General features: G+C 36.2%; 1 protein-coding gene across 2 annotated transcripts; it reads right to left on the bottom strand.

The window, feature by feature from the left end:
• Nucleotides 1-1,264: 1,264 nt before the first annotated feature.
• LOC114523387 lies at nt 1,265-17,148 on the bottom strand. Of its 2 annotated transcripts, XM_028544284.1 has the most exons (16): nt 16,986-17,148; nt 15,169-15,345; nt 14,567-14,671; nt 14,277-14,355; nt 13,541-13,680; nt 13,182-13,219; nt 12,890-13,058; nt 12,125-12,203; nt 11,717-11,800; nt 11,356-11,586; nt 10,537-10,648; nt 5,094-9,902; nt 4,034-4,901; nt 3,152-3,189; nt 2,400-2,688; nt 1,265-1,883 (listed from the first exon to the last, which is right to left on the bottom strand). In XM_028544284.1, exons 2-16 carry the CDS (start codon nt 15,331-15,333, stop codon nt 1,620-1,622), a joined length of 7,470 nt encoding a protein of 2,489 aa, XP_028400085.1. In that variant the 5' UTR covers nt 15,334-15,345; nt 16,986-17,148; the 3' UTR covers nt 1,265-1,619. The 2 variants fall into 2 exon arrangements, with proteins under 2 accessions (XP_028400085.1, XP_028400086.1); XM_028544285.1 differs by lacking the exon at nt 16,986-17,148 and having other exon boundaries at nt 15,169-15,410.
• Between the last annotated feature and the right edge of the window lie 513 nt (nt 17,149-17,661).

Here is a 17,661-nt window from a genome sequence, read left to right as displayed (position 1 = left end):
TTAAAATATATGTTATTGAGGTTGCCCAGTGGTTAAGGCTTCGGCCTACCAGGTTGTAAGGGTAGGTTCGAATCCTGCATGGGAAAGGTTCGATTTTTCCCACCGAAATTACTATTTAATTTAAAATTCATCGAAAAGGATTAAGTCAAATAGAGAACAATAGCTTTCGACAAATGACGCGGTGGTCTAGTGGTTAAGACGTTCGTCTCTCAATCCGAGGACAAACGTTTCAACTTCTGGCAATGCAACAAAATTAGCCTGAATAATCTCGGTGTGATTTGGAATGTGTAAAACAGTGAAAAAGACTTCTCGGACTTTGTAAAAGACTGTAAATTGAAATAAAATTTGAAATAAAAAAAAATAAATTATCGCGTTCAAAAGTACCTGAAAATTAAAAGAAAAGCACAAGTAAAAAAAGTTTTAAAAACACGTGTCTTCTAAAAAGCCTGAAAATGAAGAAAGTCAGACAAAAAAAAATTAACAATTTCCCGCTTTTAAAAAACTCATGTTTACTTACCTTAATTTTTTTTCCCGAAAATTTGACAGGGTGATTTTCTCGAGAGTGAAAAAATTTAATTTTTTTCACTTTTTTGAAATTCTCTTAGATTTTTTTTTCGACGCGGAAGTATTTTGTCTTGGGCTACCTGTGTCAAGCAGACACAGGTTGCCCAAGACAGACACAGTAGCCCAAGACAAAATACTTCCGCGTCGAAAAAAAAATCTAAGAGAATTTCAAAAAAGTGAAAAAAATTAAATTTTTTCACTCTCGAGAAAATCACCCTGTCAAATTTTCGTGAAAAAAATTAAGGTAAGTAAACATGAGTTTTTTAAAAGCGGGAAATTTTTTAATTATTTTTCCTTTTAATTTTCAGTCTTTTTAGAAGACACATGTTCTTAAAATTTTTTGCTTGTGCTTCTTTTCAATTTTTAAGTACTTTTGAACGCGAGAAATTTTTTTCAGTTTTTTATTTCAAACTTTTTTTAATTTACAGTCTTCTTGAAAGGCCGAGAAGTCTTTTGACTAATTTAAACTTTCCAAATCACACCGTAATTTTTCAGGCCAATTTTTTTGCATTGCGAGGAGTTGAAATGTCTGTCCTCGGATTGAGAGATGAACGCCTTAACCGCTAGACCATCACATCATTTGTCGAAAGCTATTGTTCTTTATTTGACTAAATACTTTTCGACGAATTTCAAATTAAATAGTAATTTCGGTGGGAAAAAATCGAACCTTTCCCACGCAGGATTCGAACCTATTCTTACAACCTGGTAGGCCCTAGCCTTAACCACTGGGCCAACGGATCTTATGTGGATACCAACATTACAACATATATTTTACAACGTTATATATGTAACGTATGTATCGTATGTAACATTATATATCTTAATATTAAAGCGCCTGGGTACGAGGCTGGTATAAACTCATATTCGAAAATGCTCTCATAATAGCGTCGTCACCTCGGCGGCTACTATCGATATACGGTTTTAAGTTTATATAAGTTTTAGCTTTGTGTTCATCAAATAGGTTTAATATTGTGTTTATTTTCCACAATTAAATGACGAATATGGTAATCTAACAACATGACAAAGATTAAAACATCACTTCGTTGTATATTGTTCTATTTTCCTTGGTTAAGAGAACCAATCACGTTAATTCTTATTGCAATTGACTTGCTACCACGTTTTATAACTTTAAAATGGACTTTCGTTCCATCAACGATTTGTGCGTTTCTGTCTAATACATCCCTATTATAAAATTGTAGGAAACCTAAATGAGTGTTCGACTCGCTTGTTATATATCCCCCGCCATCTGATATACTGTCCACCACTCCTTCTTGAATACCAGACAGTTGGTCCCAATTCTTGGCCGAGGCAGATTGACTCTATGAGACAGCAAAAGATATCATAGAACGTGCGTTAATGCGGAAAAAAGTTTTCTCCACAAATGTTTTAAGTCGCAATTTATACACAAATTAGCCTTTCTCAATTTCACCATGACGTTTTTGGGGTACTTTCAATTTTCTCAACTGGGGTTAAGAAATTATAACAACATGAAAAGCAATTTTTTTAGAATCAACAGACCATTTGAAGAATGAATTCAGCCTAAAATTGAAGACAGTTACGATGTCCTACGCCCACGGTTTTGAAAAAAAGTACCCCAAAAATGGCGGCACATTCGAGGGTTTCACACTCGTCACGAGAGTGAGAGTGTACTGCCTTGCAGAGCTGTTTTAGGGCCTAATGATTCATGGGCACATAAAAATTTAATAAAATTTAAAAAATAAAAATTTAGAGCATTTTAAATCTTTTCGTGCATGTGTGTATAAAATATGCGTGCTATACTTTATTATCTATAGCATATTGAATACACATTATAAAACAGCCATTTCGTACTATACCTGCACACGAATGTCATTTGCCTCGTAACCTTTTTTGGTTTTGGTTGTGTAGAACTGGACACGGTCGTCAACATGTGGGCGCTGTTCTCTGTTCATAAGATTTCTACGGTGGAAGAAAATATCAGCCCTGCCATATTCCTTGCTGTCCGGCTTGATAAATCCAAAGTCTTGCCCGCTAGCTAACCGTACAACCACTCCTTCTTCCAGACGTTTCGTATCAGGGATTTTTTTCTGTCTGACAGTTTGCTCTTTTTCCCGACGACTTATGGATGGCGAATCCTGTTTCTTCCTAGATGATTTTTCCATAAGTTTAAATTTAATTACTATCTATTATACTACCATGCATTATACATATCATGCATATATCTCTTATCTGCCGTACAGAATGACGGAAGTAGTAAAATTTGGCAGAAATTTGCCGCATTTTGCGTTTTCATGTATTGATGGCAACTTTTGTTGTACCGAATGTTTCTCCCTCAAGGAAGAGCTAAGTTTAAGTTGTATATGTACGATAAATACTGCGGTTACGCTACGTACAAGCAACGTTCTGTAGTGGTAACAGTTCTTTCGTGTAATAGAAAAGACATAGGTTCGAAAGTGCTTAGAAAAATTCCCGCTACGGTCAGGTAAATTCGTCGTTTAAGTCAGAACCCACGCTGTAAAAAACTTGAAACATGCTCTTATATATACATGCTCTTATATATACATGCAAGTATTAGGTATTTTCGGAAAGGCAGCTATGGTGTACTTACTCACGAAAACGTGCCACAGCTGCGTCTATTTGATGCTCCTGTTCATTTTAAAAAAGAAAGATGAAAAAATAATAAATATCGGAGTTTACGAAACAAACATGAATGAATGTTAACTATAGAGAGAGTTTTCTCCTTTTTCTCCAAAAAATTTAACCAGCAAGATACTCGGGACAAACAAGCCGGATGTGTTCATGTATATAGTATAGACTGAGTGAGATAGGGTTAAACTTTCAGCTTGCAATCTAATTGGACGAAAAGATTTTTCTGCGATTACACGAGCATTTTTTAATGCGCCATTGAAAATTAAATTGGTGTTGGTTATTTTATTTGGCAACTTTTGTTTTCGCATTTTATTATTAATCAATAAAGCGTCGATCATTTTTGAGCTCAAAACATAATGCTATAATAAACATAATGCTATAATAAACATAATGCTATAATAAACATAATGCTATAATAAACATAATGCTATAATTTCATAATGACGTCAAACGCGAAAAGTCTGATTTTACACGAAGTTTCATTGGCTCGATAGTTTTGTGGCGTCTATCGAATTTCGTGCAACATTAGATTTTCCTCGTTTGACGTCATTATAAGAAAGGTCTATTGAAAGGTGTCAGGCATAACTATATATACCGTTATCAGCAAAGAAAACCATTAAAAACTGTAATGTCAGTTGTGATCCTCCGACGGATCAGTTCAAATTTTCTGTGCGCACTTATAGAAAATGAAATATAAATAGAATACAAAACACTCGGTCGTCTATAGCACAAATTTTAGAATTTGTGACCACGTGTATTGCCATTCACATACACCGTAGGCTTTTTTATAGTTAGATCACATACACCGTAGGCTTTTTTATAGTTAGAAGTATAATCATACCATTAGAACATGGATATCTGCAGCACGAGTCCTTTCTGTTAACTTCTCGACTTTAAATTCTAATACCATATGTGCAAATATATTTCCTTTCAGAGACTTGACAGGCTGAACAAGTTGTGATGCATGAAAGAAAAGATCCCCTGATACATCTTGATGCTTTAAATATCCGAAACCTTTTTTAGGATTTGTAGAAACAACCACACCTTGCATTCTTTGGCCATTGTAATCTTCCCAAACCTTTTTAATGGCATCTGTTTCAACACTGACTGATCGATTAAAAATTGTCGTATCTAATACGACCTCGTCTTCTTCCCCATTTTCATCTTCGCCTTCACTACTAGATTCCTCGCTACTCACCGTTTCTAAAATACTTTTTTGTACAGTGTTTTGAGGAGCGCGAACGACCGCCCAGGCCATGAGACCAAGTCTGTCGAAAGATAAACAAAATTTAACTGTTTCACCAGTTTCTGGCATTGATGGCTGGACATTTTGAGGGACAAATCTAACTTCAAAGTGGTTTTTAAATACAATTGTTCCTTGCCAATCTCTTTGTATTTCTTTTACAGTTCCTTCCCATTTTACGACATTTTTTTCAAACAAAAATCCTTCAATGACATCACGTCCACGCTGTTCATCTCGCTGTTTCCTATCTTGCTTATTTGTTTCTTTCACCAAATCATCGTGGTGTAACAGACTGTCGATCGAATTAACATGACGGTCTTTAGCGTTAAGCCATTCAATAGGAAGTGGAGAATCTTCTTTTCTTCTGAACTTTTTTCCTTGCTGCCTTTTAATTATTCTCTCTGCCTTTTCTCTTTTGTCTCGGTCTTTTGGATCCTTTATTGCAATCATGAAGTTGATAACGTAACTAAAACCGTGAAACTTTCATCGTGACGTGACCTCGCGCTTGGTATAATTATATATATATATATATATATATATTATATATATATATATATATATATATATATATATATATATATTATATATATATATATATATATATATATATATATATGTATATATGCGTATCACTTGAATCAATAAAATATAAACTTACTTGTAAAACTCTGCATCCGGCAATATGCCACCCTTTTTTTTCGCATGATCCATCCAATTTTTTACTTGTTTTCTAATGTTTTCCAAATTCGGTACCTTTTTCTGGTGCCGAGAGTGTCGCAACCAAAATTTCATTTGCTGGTCAGACATATTTCTGCTCGTTTCAGGATCGTAGATCTCTTTAACTAAACGTTCAATTTCCACTGGATTTAAAGTCTTGCGTTCTATTTCGAGACTATTATTCAAGATAAGAATTTGCAACGCAACATCGTGAAGCAATACGGAATCTTCTCTTTCAAAAACATGTTTCTCGTCCTGAATTTTATCACAAAGTCGTCTGAGATTTTCTAATTTCCTGATACATTTAAGAAATTCGCCTTTCCATTTTTCTTTGTGGTCAGGATCAATAACACCTTCGTTAAGAAACTGATATACATCTGGAATTAGCGAAAGTAGATATTTTTCATTCACACGTAATCGATGATTCCCTTCTTTTTTCATATTGTCTATCATTTGGCACAGATAGTCAATGAAGCTTGTATCCTTCTCCCCACCCATCTCTTTAATCGCTGCTTGCATAACCGTGATACGGACCATAGCATCAGATATATACCCGTGACTGACGTACGGCCTTTTACTGCGAACAAATGCAAAACAATCGCTGCTTTGAATAGCATGTTTTACAATTGTCGGCATGTCAATATCAGGTATAGATTTAAGGTTCTGTACATGGATTCTTATAATATCGCCATGAATATGCCGAAGAAGTGAATCATCTTTCTGGTTTTTTACTGCTTTTTCAATTTTTGGAATAGCTTTTTCAAAGTTTTCAAGTTCTATCATATAATATTTGGCCAAATGGGCGAGTAGATGCGAACCAAATGAAGTTTGTTCAGGGAAAATATCCACAAGTTCTAGCAATGTATCGCAAGCAATCTTTTTGCATTTGTCGTTGGTCATTGCTCTTATAAGTGAAGAGAATTTCTCACTTTCGTATTCGCTTGTTACAAACAACCGTCTTGTAAGACGATCAATCGACTTCGTAGTTGAGTTAATGCTCAGAACGTTTTTTGCCATTTCAACAGATTTTAATTTGATAAAAAGCCAATTATAAGTTGAAGCATTATTCTGGCTCTGTCCATCAGATCCTAGTAACTTAAGAATTGCTTGAGCCACTTCATGGAATGATATTCTGCGCGAATCTATTTCATCCTCAGATGGACTTAAGAGTTCGTGAAGGTATGGATCAGAGAATTCAGCGTCTAAATCAACTTTCTTCTTTTCAAGAAAATCAGCGAGTGCGTTTGCTGGAAGTAATGAATTCGTAAAAACATGAGTAAGTGATAGGTAAATCAGCACATTTTTTTGTTTCTCGTTGACTTTTTGCAGTCTATATTTGACATAATGATTCAACCCTGAAAATTCTTCGCCAAAGGCCGTCAGTCCAAAATGCACGAATGTCCGCAAGTCTCGGTTCAACTTGGACTTTTCTCTCAATGATCGAAGCTGACTTTCCCTGTTTTTTTTTATGTCTATAAGATGTTCCGTTAAATTGTCCATTTCCTGGGGTTCCAGTTCTCGACGAAGAATTACCTCTTTGTATGGACATGTCCCATATATGGAATGATCACTTGCGCTCTTTATACGTGTCTTAACCATCGCTTTCCGTGGGGATGACGTTTCTTTCCTGGAATTCGCTTCTTTCGGTTCAATGAAAAGCAGGATAACATTGACCTGCCGGGATTCAACTAGCTTCTCTGTGAAGTCAAAGAATTCTTGAAGTTGAGCAATTTCGTCATCAACAAAAAGTATAAGTGGTAATTTTGTTTCTCGGCATATATCCTTGATATAGCTTAATAACCCGTCACCAAAGTCAGACAATTGTGCGCATGGATATTCTCCGTGATGTTTAAACAAAAACTGTAAACACATAGTTGTCGAGCCAGCTCCACGTTCTACTTTGACAGAAATCATTGAAACGTGCGACTTTCGGTCATTAAGAAGAATCTTAAAGTTGGCTTCTAATTCTTCCATTTTTGCTCTCGGGATTCCAAAATTCTGTCGCAAACCTAATGAGGTGATTTTTGAGCCAGAATAAAATTTTTGACGCTCTTTAGGCGTTGACAGTTCATTCCTTCTTTCTTGATTAATGTACATCATTTCCAGATAACCATTGATATTTTGACGTATATGCTTTGGGAGAATACGTGGAAATATTTGAGATTCCCCTCGGTATTCTCTTTTGTGAGGAACTTGAAACTCGTTTTCTGGTTTGTATGGATCTTCAAGCTTAGACGACAGATGCATAGCTAGCACGTGAGGCGGTGCCACGTATACACGTTCCTCCATGATAATTTGACCATAGCTCTTTTGTAATTGCTTCACTAAATTTTCCATGATGTATCTCTTTGCTTTTAAGGTGCAACAGACAATTGTTACGGAAGTGCGATTTCCATTCATACTCAAAATATCCTCGAGAATCACGCGCAGAGAATCCACAATCCCGTCATGCCCTTCACCCCACAATACAACAACGTTAAGGAAATTCGGTTTGATACTCCCTGCTAAGTCTGTTTTTAGAAGTGATCGTAGTTGTTCACGGTGAGTCATATTCCAGCTTCCATGTCCATTTCTGGAGAGAGATTTTTCTATTTCATCGTATCCTCGAGCTGCAAGCCAGCAAATACCTCTGTCTGCATTTAAATTCAGCTTTAAATCTTGGGGAGTTTTTATCCAATGGTTTCTTTCCATTTGATGACGATCATTAAACTCATTAAAAAGTTGACAAAGATGACCCTCCTCTTTTGGATTCTGATCAAAATCTATTGCCAAGGCCCATTTTGGAATAACGAGTCCATAAACATCGTTTTCAGTTGGGGAAAACTTAAATGGAGAGGCGATTAACATGTAAGAGCTTCCAAAATGCTTGAATTTGTCAACATGATTCATGAATTTCGTTATATCGAATTGAATTGGCGAATCAATGCCCAATTCAAACCTTTGCATCATTGTTTTGTAATCGAATGCAAGCAAACTTCCATTGTCAAAGACATACGTATCGATTGGTTGAACCATGTGAATAGGATACTGGGAACGTTTGACGGCGAATTCGATTATACAGAGTTTCTTTAAAAGACGTTCCAATCTATTTTCTTGCATAGATTCCAACGAAATTTTCTTTTTATTCTGTATTATAAACTGCTTAACAATTTCTTCTTTATCGATATCTTCTTTCAAATTTTCCGCAACAATACAAAACAGTTGTGTCTCAACTCTTATCACTCGACATAAGCAACCTGGAAATTTGTCTTTAGCGAATTTTGGCCACTTATTCCCAACTTCCTCTGCCGGTCCACGAATCAGTATGCACATGCCATCATTGCCTTTTGCAATAAAGTCTTTTGGCACCGTAACGTCGTGAAACAGAACGCTATACTGACTGGTGTTAACTTGGGGATAGAAATTAGTTAACGTCTTTGCTACTGTTCTCACTAACGTTTCTCTCTCCTCACTGGCCATAACTACGCCGACAATATGACCAAGCTTAGATCGTTCATCCTCTTGAACACCAAAAATTATACTTCCTCCAATAGAATTTAAAAAACCACAAGAATAATGGGTGAGATATTTTTCTTGTATTTTTTTAACTGGATTGTCCCCAAAAATCATCTTAAATTCTTGCTCTTGACCTTCGTAGCTCAATTCTTTTAGTACTTGGTATTTCTTCTCCAGGCCAACGTTCTTTTTTGTCAGCTCTTCATACTGCCTGTCAATGTCCAATTCTTCGTCTGCGATTTGTACTATCTTCCGGCTACCCAACGAGTCCAACCGCGAAAAAAGTTCGTTAAAATCTGTAATACGTTTAGTTTCCGCTCCAGATCGAACATAAGAATGTACATCAGAAGCCTTGGTGACATAAAGTCGAGCTTCTCCTTTCGGAACGTGAACCCAAATAATGTGTTTTTCATGTTCCGAAAGAGCTATTGTTAAGATAAAAGCATTTTTCTCATAAAGTTGTAACGCTTCTTCTTTTGTTGAACAGATTGCAGCGCTATCATTACGCGATGGCAAGATGCTTCCAATGGCCATCGATAACTTTTCTCTCCATTTGGCGATTTCATTTTCATCCATACCTGTGCCGGATACTTTTCCCTTTTTACTCCCACTGTCTTCCGTGACGCCAACTAATATATTTCCATGGTAACTGTTCTTGAAGGCCACCACGTATTTCATTATTTCATCAATATTTCCTGAGTTACAAAAAACCATGTCAATCGTTTTTTCAATATGATCGCCAAGTTTAATGTTGTGGAGCCACGGAGGTTGTGATAGTTGTCGTTTGAACGCTACAGACTTTCTTTCAACATAAACACAAGAATGCAGATCAGAATCGATGACCAACTTAAATCTTAGGAATTCGCACAGTTCATTGCTTTTCAATAAAGCTTTACTTTCGCTAAGATCACTCTCCTCCATTGCTTCAACACGACCCTTTAACGCTATTTCATAACCTTTTCCGATGTTGTCAAACAGCGATCTAATAGTATATGGTCGCAAAATTGTATTTCCTTTTTTACCTCGAACATCAACCTTTAAGGCATTAAAGGGAGTTGCCACATCCTTTTGCTCATCTTTGATCAAAAGGGACCCAAAATTTTCAGCCTTCCTTTGCTTACTTTCTAAAACTCCGACCACTGATATTGTGCTTCCAAATGTCGGAATAGTTGATTTGCCGTCAGTCGCAAAGTCCTCCAGCGGCGTCAGGTCTTCAATGTCTTTAATATCACTGACTTTGCGAAGAATACCGTTGCTGTTAATGCATAAGAAGCACTATAAAAACTATTTTTCCTGTGTCATACCATTGAAGTACAATTAACGATAAACAATTAACGACGCGAGTCATCGCAAATATGTAAAACCCTGGAAGGTGGAAGAAAGAAGGCAAAGTTGAAAACATGAACATCAAAGAAATAGGCTAGTTGTGAAAATAACAAATTATTGCAATATATTTATGCCTATGTATTACCGAAATATGCCGACACGTATGCACTTTTTCAGGCATACGATACACAGTAGTAATTCACACTCTCAAATTCGTCATCAAATTATTAATTTCCTCTTTTCCACTTGCGATTATTTTCGTCTTATTCGAATCAGGCTTAATTTTAGTATATTTCCTAGTGCAGCAAAGGATAAGCATGCGCGAGTATTTCAAAGACCACGAACTATTCGTGTCCGAACTCCAAATCCATTGAACTCAATCGATGACTGAGCCTTTGAACTCATCAATTTTAGCCTGAACATTATAGTAGCCCTATATAGTGAGAGTTTTAAAATGTAGTATCTGTAAGACAATAATATATTTCACATGCATGCAGCACATGAAAGCATTCTTATGCATCGATCTGTAGTATTAGGCTGAACAATTAAATAGAGATCAATACCTGAAGACAGATTGATTAACTTTGTTGTTGTCGTCATTGCCGAAATCAAGCATTGGAGACTCTTCTTGTGCATCCTGGGACAAAGAAGGTGGTAAGAGGTTGTCTTTGTTATCTGTAACAAAATAAATCAGCTTGTTGTGAAAAACAGAATTAAAAGATATGTCAAGATTGTCATTTTTTGAACTCAGGGCCGAAATATCCACCTCTTCCCCAATCATGTCGCATGTAATTTCGCCCATGTATGAATTAGTAATCATTTAACTCCAATTCGATTCGCTTTTGCATAACCTAATCATTAATAAAAATAGCAATATCTGCACTGTCATTCCAATCAGCGTTCCGTTCTTCTGATTTTTTTGAAAATTAAGAGCGACTCAATCCACAATTATTGGGGTTATTGCAGACTGCAAAATGATAGAAAAAATTGCTTAGATGCTGCTTATATCTGAATAAATTGCTTAGGCTGTATGGAATGAGTTTGCTCCTACCTAGTACATAATTATTCAAGATCAACCAACAATCGTTTTTCAATTAACGGCAATTACGCGTTGCTCATACGAGCTCATGGATGAATGAAACTTAATCCGCAAGCGTTACCGTTGGCCTGTTCATGAAATTTTATCTCGCATATTCAAGTATAAAAAAGTGGAAATTTCCTTCACCTTTGAATATACTGCTTCTGCTTGTTCCTTTACAAAATATTTAGTGGATATATGCTTCGCCTCGGACCGATTTTGATAGTTTAATGATGACTTTCAAGCCCGGCTTAATCGGCATGCCATTTGAACATTGTCGCTACATCCTGCTATATCCGCCTACCTTTATCGGCGACTTCTGGTGAAGAATTTGACTTTAATCTCTGCCACAGTTTGAAAAATAAATCTCCCTGATTTTCAGATCGCCGAATCCAATCTTCTTTTGACAACTCGTCCAATCCTTTGCCATTCAGAGTTTTTAGTTTCAAAACTTCACTTTCATTAATGTCATATTCGACACATTTCATCGACACCCAGTCAGCTACTTGTTGTTTCGTCCACAACGCGGGTGAATCTGCAGACAAGTCAAGGAATTAAACGATTAAAGCAAGGCAAGGCAAGGCAAGGCAAAGCAAAGCAAAACAAGGCAAGGTAGTTAATAAGTTTTGATGATGTTCCGTGTCCGGGATCTCTATTTAACAAACCTGTCACATGAGGTATTTCTGTCGGCGGTTGAGTGTTTTTCTTCCTTTTGTGCTTCTTCGCCGATTTCTTCTTTTTGTACATGCCTTCGATTGAGAGAATCAATTTCAGCATAGTATATTACAAAATCAAGACAAGTAAACATTCAACTCACGGTAGACAAATTAAAATTCCCGGCAGTAGTGCCTGGCACCGTGCCCAGAGTTAAAACATGTTGAACATGTTCTGCAAGTACTGCGTGTGGATTGCACGTACTTAGGCACCGTGTCCAATTTTATTTCAACCTGGGCGCCAATGTGGCAAAAGATTGCTTCAGACTAAATACAAATTTCCCTGCAGTCACGCCCATGCATATCACAATGCATTTACAATTGAGTAAACGATACATCAAGTCTATAGGCTATACGCACCTCCTTGCAAACGGATATTTAAGTCAACTGTGGTGCCATGATAAATTTCTTGTTGGAATAACGTCTTCTCTAAATCAACCTAAAAAAACATCACATCATTTCTATTTTCGAGAGGTGAATTTCCCTAAAAATCATGGGGACCGCTAGTCAATTTTTTTATTTTAAATCTATTGTTTCCATATTACTAGGCAAGTTATTCTGAATGTGTGTATGAATGTGCAGTTACCATGCATAGTTACGAACTCCAGACACACCCGAAAATGGGAAATTGCGAAATATTATAAACATTACGACAACTAAATTTTAACGCTGTAATAATGAAATTTCTTTCTTTTAATTCATCCTGGCCATATTGCTATGATTTATAATTAAAACGTATATATATATATATATATATACAGGGTGTCTCAAAAAAAACGCAACCACTTAAATATGCAGAACATTAATACAGCTCTAAAGCGCAATAGATAAGCACCTCTGGGAATTGAAAATGGCTCTTAATCCTTCATTTACAATGCTAAAAGTAATTTTAGCTGAACTAAGGTGCAAACCCGAACAATATTAATATTCTTGCATATTTAAGTGTTGCGTTTTTTCTGAGACACCCTGTATATATATATATATATATAATATATTATATATATTATATATATATATATAATTATATATATATGCATGTGTAGCGGTTGTAATGTGGTCGCGAGAAAATGCCAGGAGATATTTATTTAGGACGCCATTTTATAAATAATACTTCAATAAATCTACCTTATTTGTTCCAAATACCACGTTGTATGCTTCAATATCTCCAAGTTCCTCAGTTAAAACTTGCAACAAATCTCGACCAGTTGAAAAAAGATCGATATTAACAGGTTGAATTTGTGAATTGCTTCTCCTTATAAAAATCTGGCTTTTAAATATTCCTGTCGGTCTGCTTCTAGGGGAATAGAAATGAATAGAATGTGATATAAAAATTATGCTTAAGTATCTATTTCATTCAAAAATTCACGCTAATTCATCATCCTGGGTTTTGGCAATATTGCTAATAAAGTTCGCATACCTTTCCTTGCTGGCACACGTGATATTTGCTTTCAACGGCTAAAAGGGAAGGATTTAGGCGGTAGTGCATGTGACTATAAGGTAGAACTATGTTTCGTTGCATGCATGTGCATTGTTAATTCACGAATAAGACACAATAAGCTGCACAGAAAACTCATTTTTATACATACGTGAATGCAATACATTAAGAATAGGATTTGTAGCAATTATAATTAAATAAAAGTCTCACGCATGCCACCCAAGATGGTGGACTAATTTTTACACAAAATCTTACAGGTTATTTTCCAATGAATATAATTTCTCAATTCCTATCATAAAATTTTTGTTACTCATCTACTGCGAGCCTGCGACCTAAAATACCTGGTAGCTTCTTTCAAATGACCACGATTTCTCTTTTCCTTGGCAAGGTTCATCACTTAAAGTAGAATCTCTTCCATGATCTACCTTATAATTTACAATGCTTTTGGCTTCGGCCATTCTTCCTTGTATAGACGTGGATCCTAGGATTACATGTTTCGGAAACTTGTTAAAACTTGGACAGGTGACGTGTAATAACATTAACAGTTCACCTCGCAGCACTTTTGCAACGAGTTCATGCAGCGAAGCCGTAATGCGATTGACTTTCGACAATGCGCATGCATATGTGTAAGAATTTATTCATACAAAGTTGCTTTGCCAAATCGACGGCAATGCTTTACAATAGAGACCTTTAGTTCACGTTCGCCGTATAAAATGTAATGCTTGAACGTTTAGATACACCTTCAGCCAAATTAAGTAATTTAGCTTGTAGGCTCGATTGTCACCATGCAAACATTCAAGAACATTATTAAAGCTGAATTAGATGCTTTTCAAAATACATCAGAAATAGCCTATTGCTTTCTTTCATTTCTGCTGAACATCACAAGTTTTTTGCAGGACGTTTGTAGTTTAGCGAAATTGCCGCACACCTAAAGATAGTGGAGCTAAAACACAAACCTTGTTAGCGGTTTGGCGTTTGCCGTCAAGCTAAAGGTTTCTAACAAGTTGTGCATGAAAACTGCGCGGTGCACAGTTGTTGTCGTAGTGCATGTGAGACAACAGTCATATATTTGCAAACCTTTGAATGTCTCTGACTCCAGCTCAGCGTGTAAACGGTTCAATTTTTGTTGCAACGTCTTTTTATTCTCGCCAAGTTCCTATAATTGAACATTTGATATAACACTGAATATGTTATCGCGTGGTATATGAAAAGATTTGGGTAATTATATGAACACAAACATTTTGAATACTATGTTTTGTCTATTCATTTTGATTATGTGTGGAACAGTGCACTGATATTTGCTCAAGTTAACGCAGGCAGGTTTTTTGGATATTAACCTCCGTCCTCGTGGCGGTGCCAATGCTTACCTTTAACAAGTCAGTGTTGCAGTCCCCCTTATTTTCATTTTCGAGGCTTTTCATCAAACCACTAAGGTATTTCCTTTGTTGAACAAGCTTATCCCTTTGAGAAATCTATACATATAAAATATATTTATATTACATATATAAAAGATATAAACAATGTCGAAATTGCAATGTTTAGGCTTTTCATACATATATATGAATGGGTGCGACCTTTAATTGGCGTGTACTGAAAAAGGCATATACATTGTGGGTTAAACCTTTCATGAAAAATGAAAGTAGCCATGAACTATGGTGCTTAAGTTCCCTCTTTCTTTTCAAAATAATTGCTTATTTCTTGATGGACCGATCATTCCATCATTTCTGCATGATTCACTTATATTTTCAATCCTCTTTCTTCATTAACTTTTCGTAATGAAAATCTTGCTTCAACGGCATAATGTTTTGCACGCCGAAAAGCAAACTCCCAAAAAGTAGTTAATGTGCTCATACCTCGCGGGCATTTCACAAAACCTTACAAGTGTAGGTACAAAAGTGCTTTGGGTTGAAGAGAAGGAAATTGTACGCTTACATATATAAACTCTTCGGTCTCACATATAGATAGCTACCTTCGCAATTATCTCACGTTCCGCTTGTTCAAGTGTATTTCTATATTTTTTGTCCATTCTCAACGGAAACAGCCTTCTGTCCACGGTAGCTTTCCCAATTGAGAAGCCAACCAACGTTGGACGTTCCCTCTCGATAGCTTTTCTTCGTTTTCTCTTGAGTTTCATTGTTAAGACAATCTATGTTAAACACAAATTAACTGGTATGATCATGTGACTACAATTTAGAATAACTGTATCGATATTATTAAAGTATTTTAAAAACAATACCCTAAAACAAGAAAGTCAGTTATATGCGCCGTCTTGTATAATTTGCTTAAATAATCCTGCTATCGCGTGACAATTCACTAGGACTTAAATGTTTCAACTAAAGGAACTGTTGCTTCATCTTTTTCTTTCTTCTTCCACCCTTTTCAGACAAGTTACCAATTATGTGGAATTAAATTACAAAATTCTAGTTAATTGCCACAATCTTGCGTGGATTCAGTAGGATTCGTTCATAAACTTCCAACATTATTCCAAACTCTATGATTCCAAATTCTTGGTTTGCATATGACGTCATAATCAGTCATTAGGCGCCATCTTGGTTGATTCTACAAAGTTTACTTCTGCTTTTCAACTAATTTTTCAAGAGCACAAACTGCGCAGATTTACTCTTTCCTTGTTTATTTTGTAACTGCTTTTCATCTCTATCGTATTATTGGGCGGGTATTAAAATACAGCAACGATGAAAAAATTATTTGTGCACATGTTTTGAAAAGTCAACCAAAATGGCGGCAATAGACCTTTTTCATAATGACGTCAAACGCGGAAAGCATGATGTTACACGAAATTTGATTGGCTGGATAGTTTTTTCGAGCCAATCAAATTTCGTGTAACATCAGACTTTCCGCGTTTGACGTCATTATAAGAAAGGTCTATTGCAAACCACCTACTCAGCATCACTGATTTGAACTCAGCATGCGTTCATATAGCAACAGCGACGTTTAAAAATGGCCGTTAATAACAGATTTATCCTAATTCTATTTCGTCATTTCACTAGGGAGTCACATTTCACAAGTTCAATTATTAAACTTGCACCTTGAATTTTTATGCGAGTCCCTGGTAGTCCCTGGTATTAATGTATGCAGATGCGTGCGGCTGAGTGCTAAATAACTGATGCCTAAATCCGAGCCCACGGTACTTTCACACTAATTTAATCAGGTAAAAGCGTTTTTTAACTTTTTTATGCTCTTGCCTCTTGGACAAAGCAAAGCACGAATACAGAATACTCTGGAAATTTATTGCCTTTTTCACCCCAACAGGGTATTAATAAAGTGATAAATCTCTTTAGTAGAGCCCATAGTAGAGAGTAGAGACTCATTCTTATACAAACACATAGATTATAAAAGCCGAGATTAGCACAAGACGAGATAGCCTATAGGCTATACGTCGTCGTTGGAATGATTTGTTCTGCTCAGTGTTCACGAATGACGACTGGTATTGTTTACGAATGATTACGATTTTCATGCATGGTGCAATAAAATAGAACTGTGTACTGACAATAGAACCACAGTCCACAGTATCTATAAAAGGCTTCTATGGGAAGGTATATAACTCAATCAGCCATGCCTGTGCTTTGTCAAAGAACCACTCGAATTAATAAACAAGCGGAAGCTAAATTTCACGGCCTGTAGTCCTCTTCTTTCCTGTGGCTGTAAAAGATCCTAAGACATGATAACTTCTGATAATGTGTGCACCGCAATATGCTTGCTCAGTAAACCTCGGAGTGTCAGGAGTGTCATTTGCAATCAACGAACCTGCTATATTCAAATACTTACGATATTTATAAGTTACGTTCTTAACAGCCACCCGGCTAGGCTCGGTCTTCTTTCCACGACAGAATCACATTTTGTGCTGAAAACTCGAATATTCTCAACATTACAAGTGTTCCCTATTGCATAAATGAAGTTTTGTGCCTATCTAAGTTTGCCTGACATATTAAAAATGTTATTACAAATTACAATATCCGTGTGTTTTCCCCGAATTCTAATTCCGGGAACCACAAAAGCCGGAAGCTGGAAAACGATATACGCATAGACTACGAGCTTCGCCCCACAGACACAGGAAAGTTCTTTTAAAAGTCTTCCAAACTGTCTTGCGCAAAAGGAATACGTATTTTAGACTATCAAAAATTCGTGAAATTGCAATATGTAATTTTGAAACAAATGGGTCTATCTGAGTGACTGAGTCTATTGCTGATTTATTTTGGAGCCATCCCGACGTCGATTCCAGAGCTCTTTCATTTTCTTCATTAGCCACCATCATCAATGAAGAAAACATATAGGTAGAAAATTGTTCAAATGTACACTTTCAGTCACGATGATATTAGATAATGCGGAATTAGTCTTCCGTGATGCGGAATTGCAAATTATCTATTAGACTACCTAAATTAAACTGCCCCACCGCCCTGAAAGTTGAAACCCTTCATTAAAACGGCCCCTTTAAATAAAATCG

This window comes from Dendronephthya gigantea, unplaced genomic scaffold, assembly GCF_004324835.1.
Source record: "Dendronephthya gigantea isolate DGI-Jeju-01 unplaced genomic scaffold, DenGig_1.0 000027F, whole genome shotgun sequence".
NCBI classification, from domain to species: Eukaryota; Metazoa; Cnidaria; class Anthozoa; order Malacalcyonacea; family Nephtheidae; genus Dendronephthya; species Dendronephthya gigantea.
This window is presented reverse-complemented; position numbering and strand designations above follow the sequence as displayed.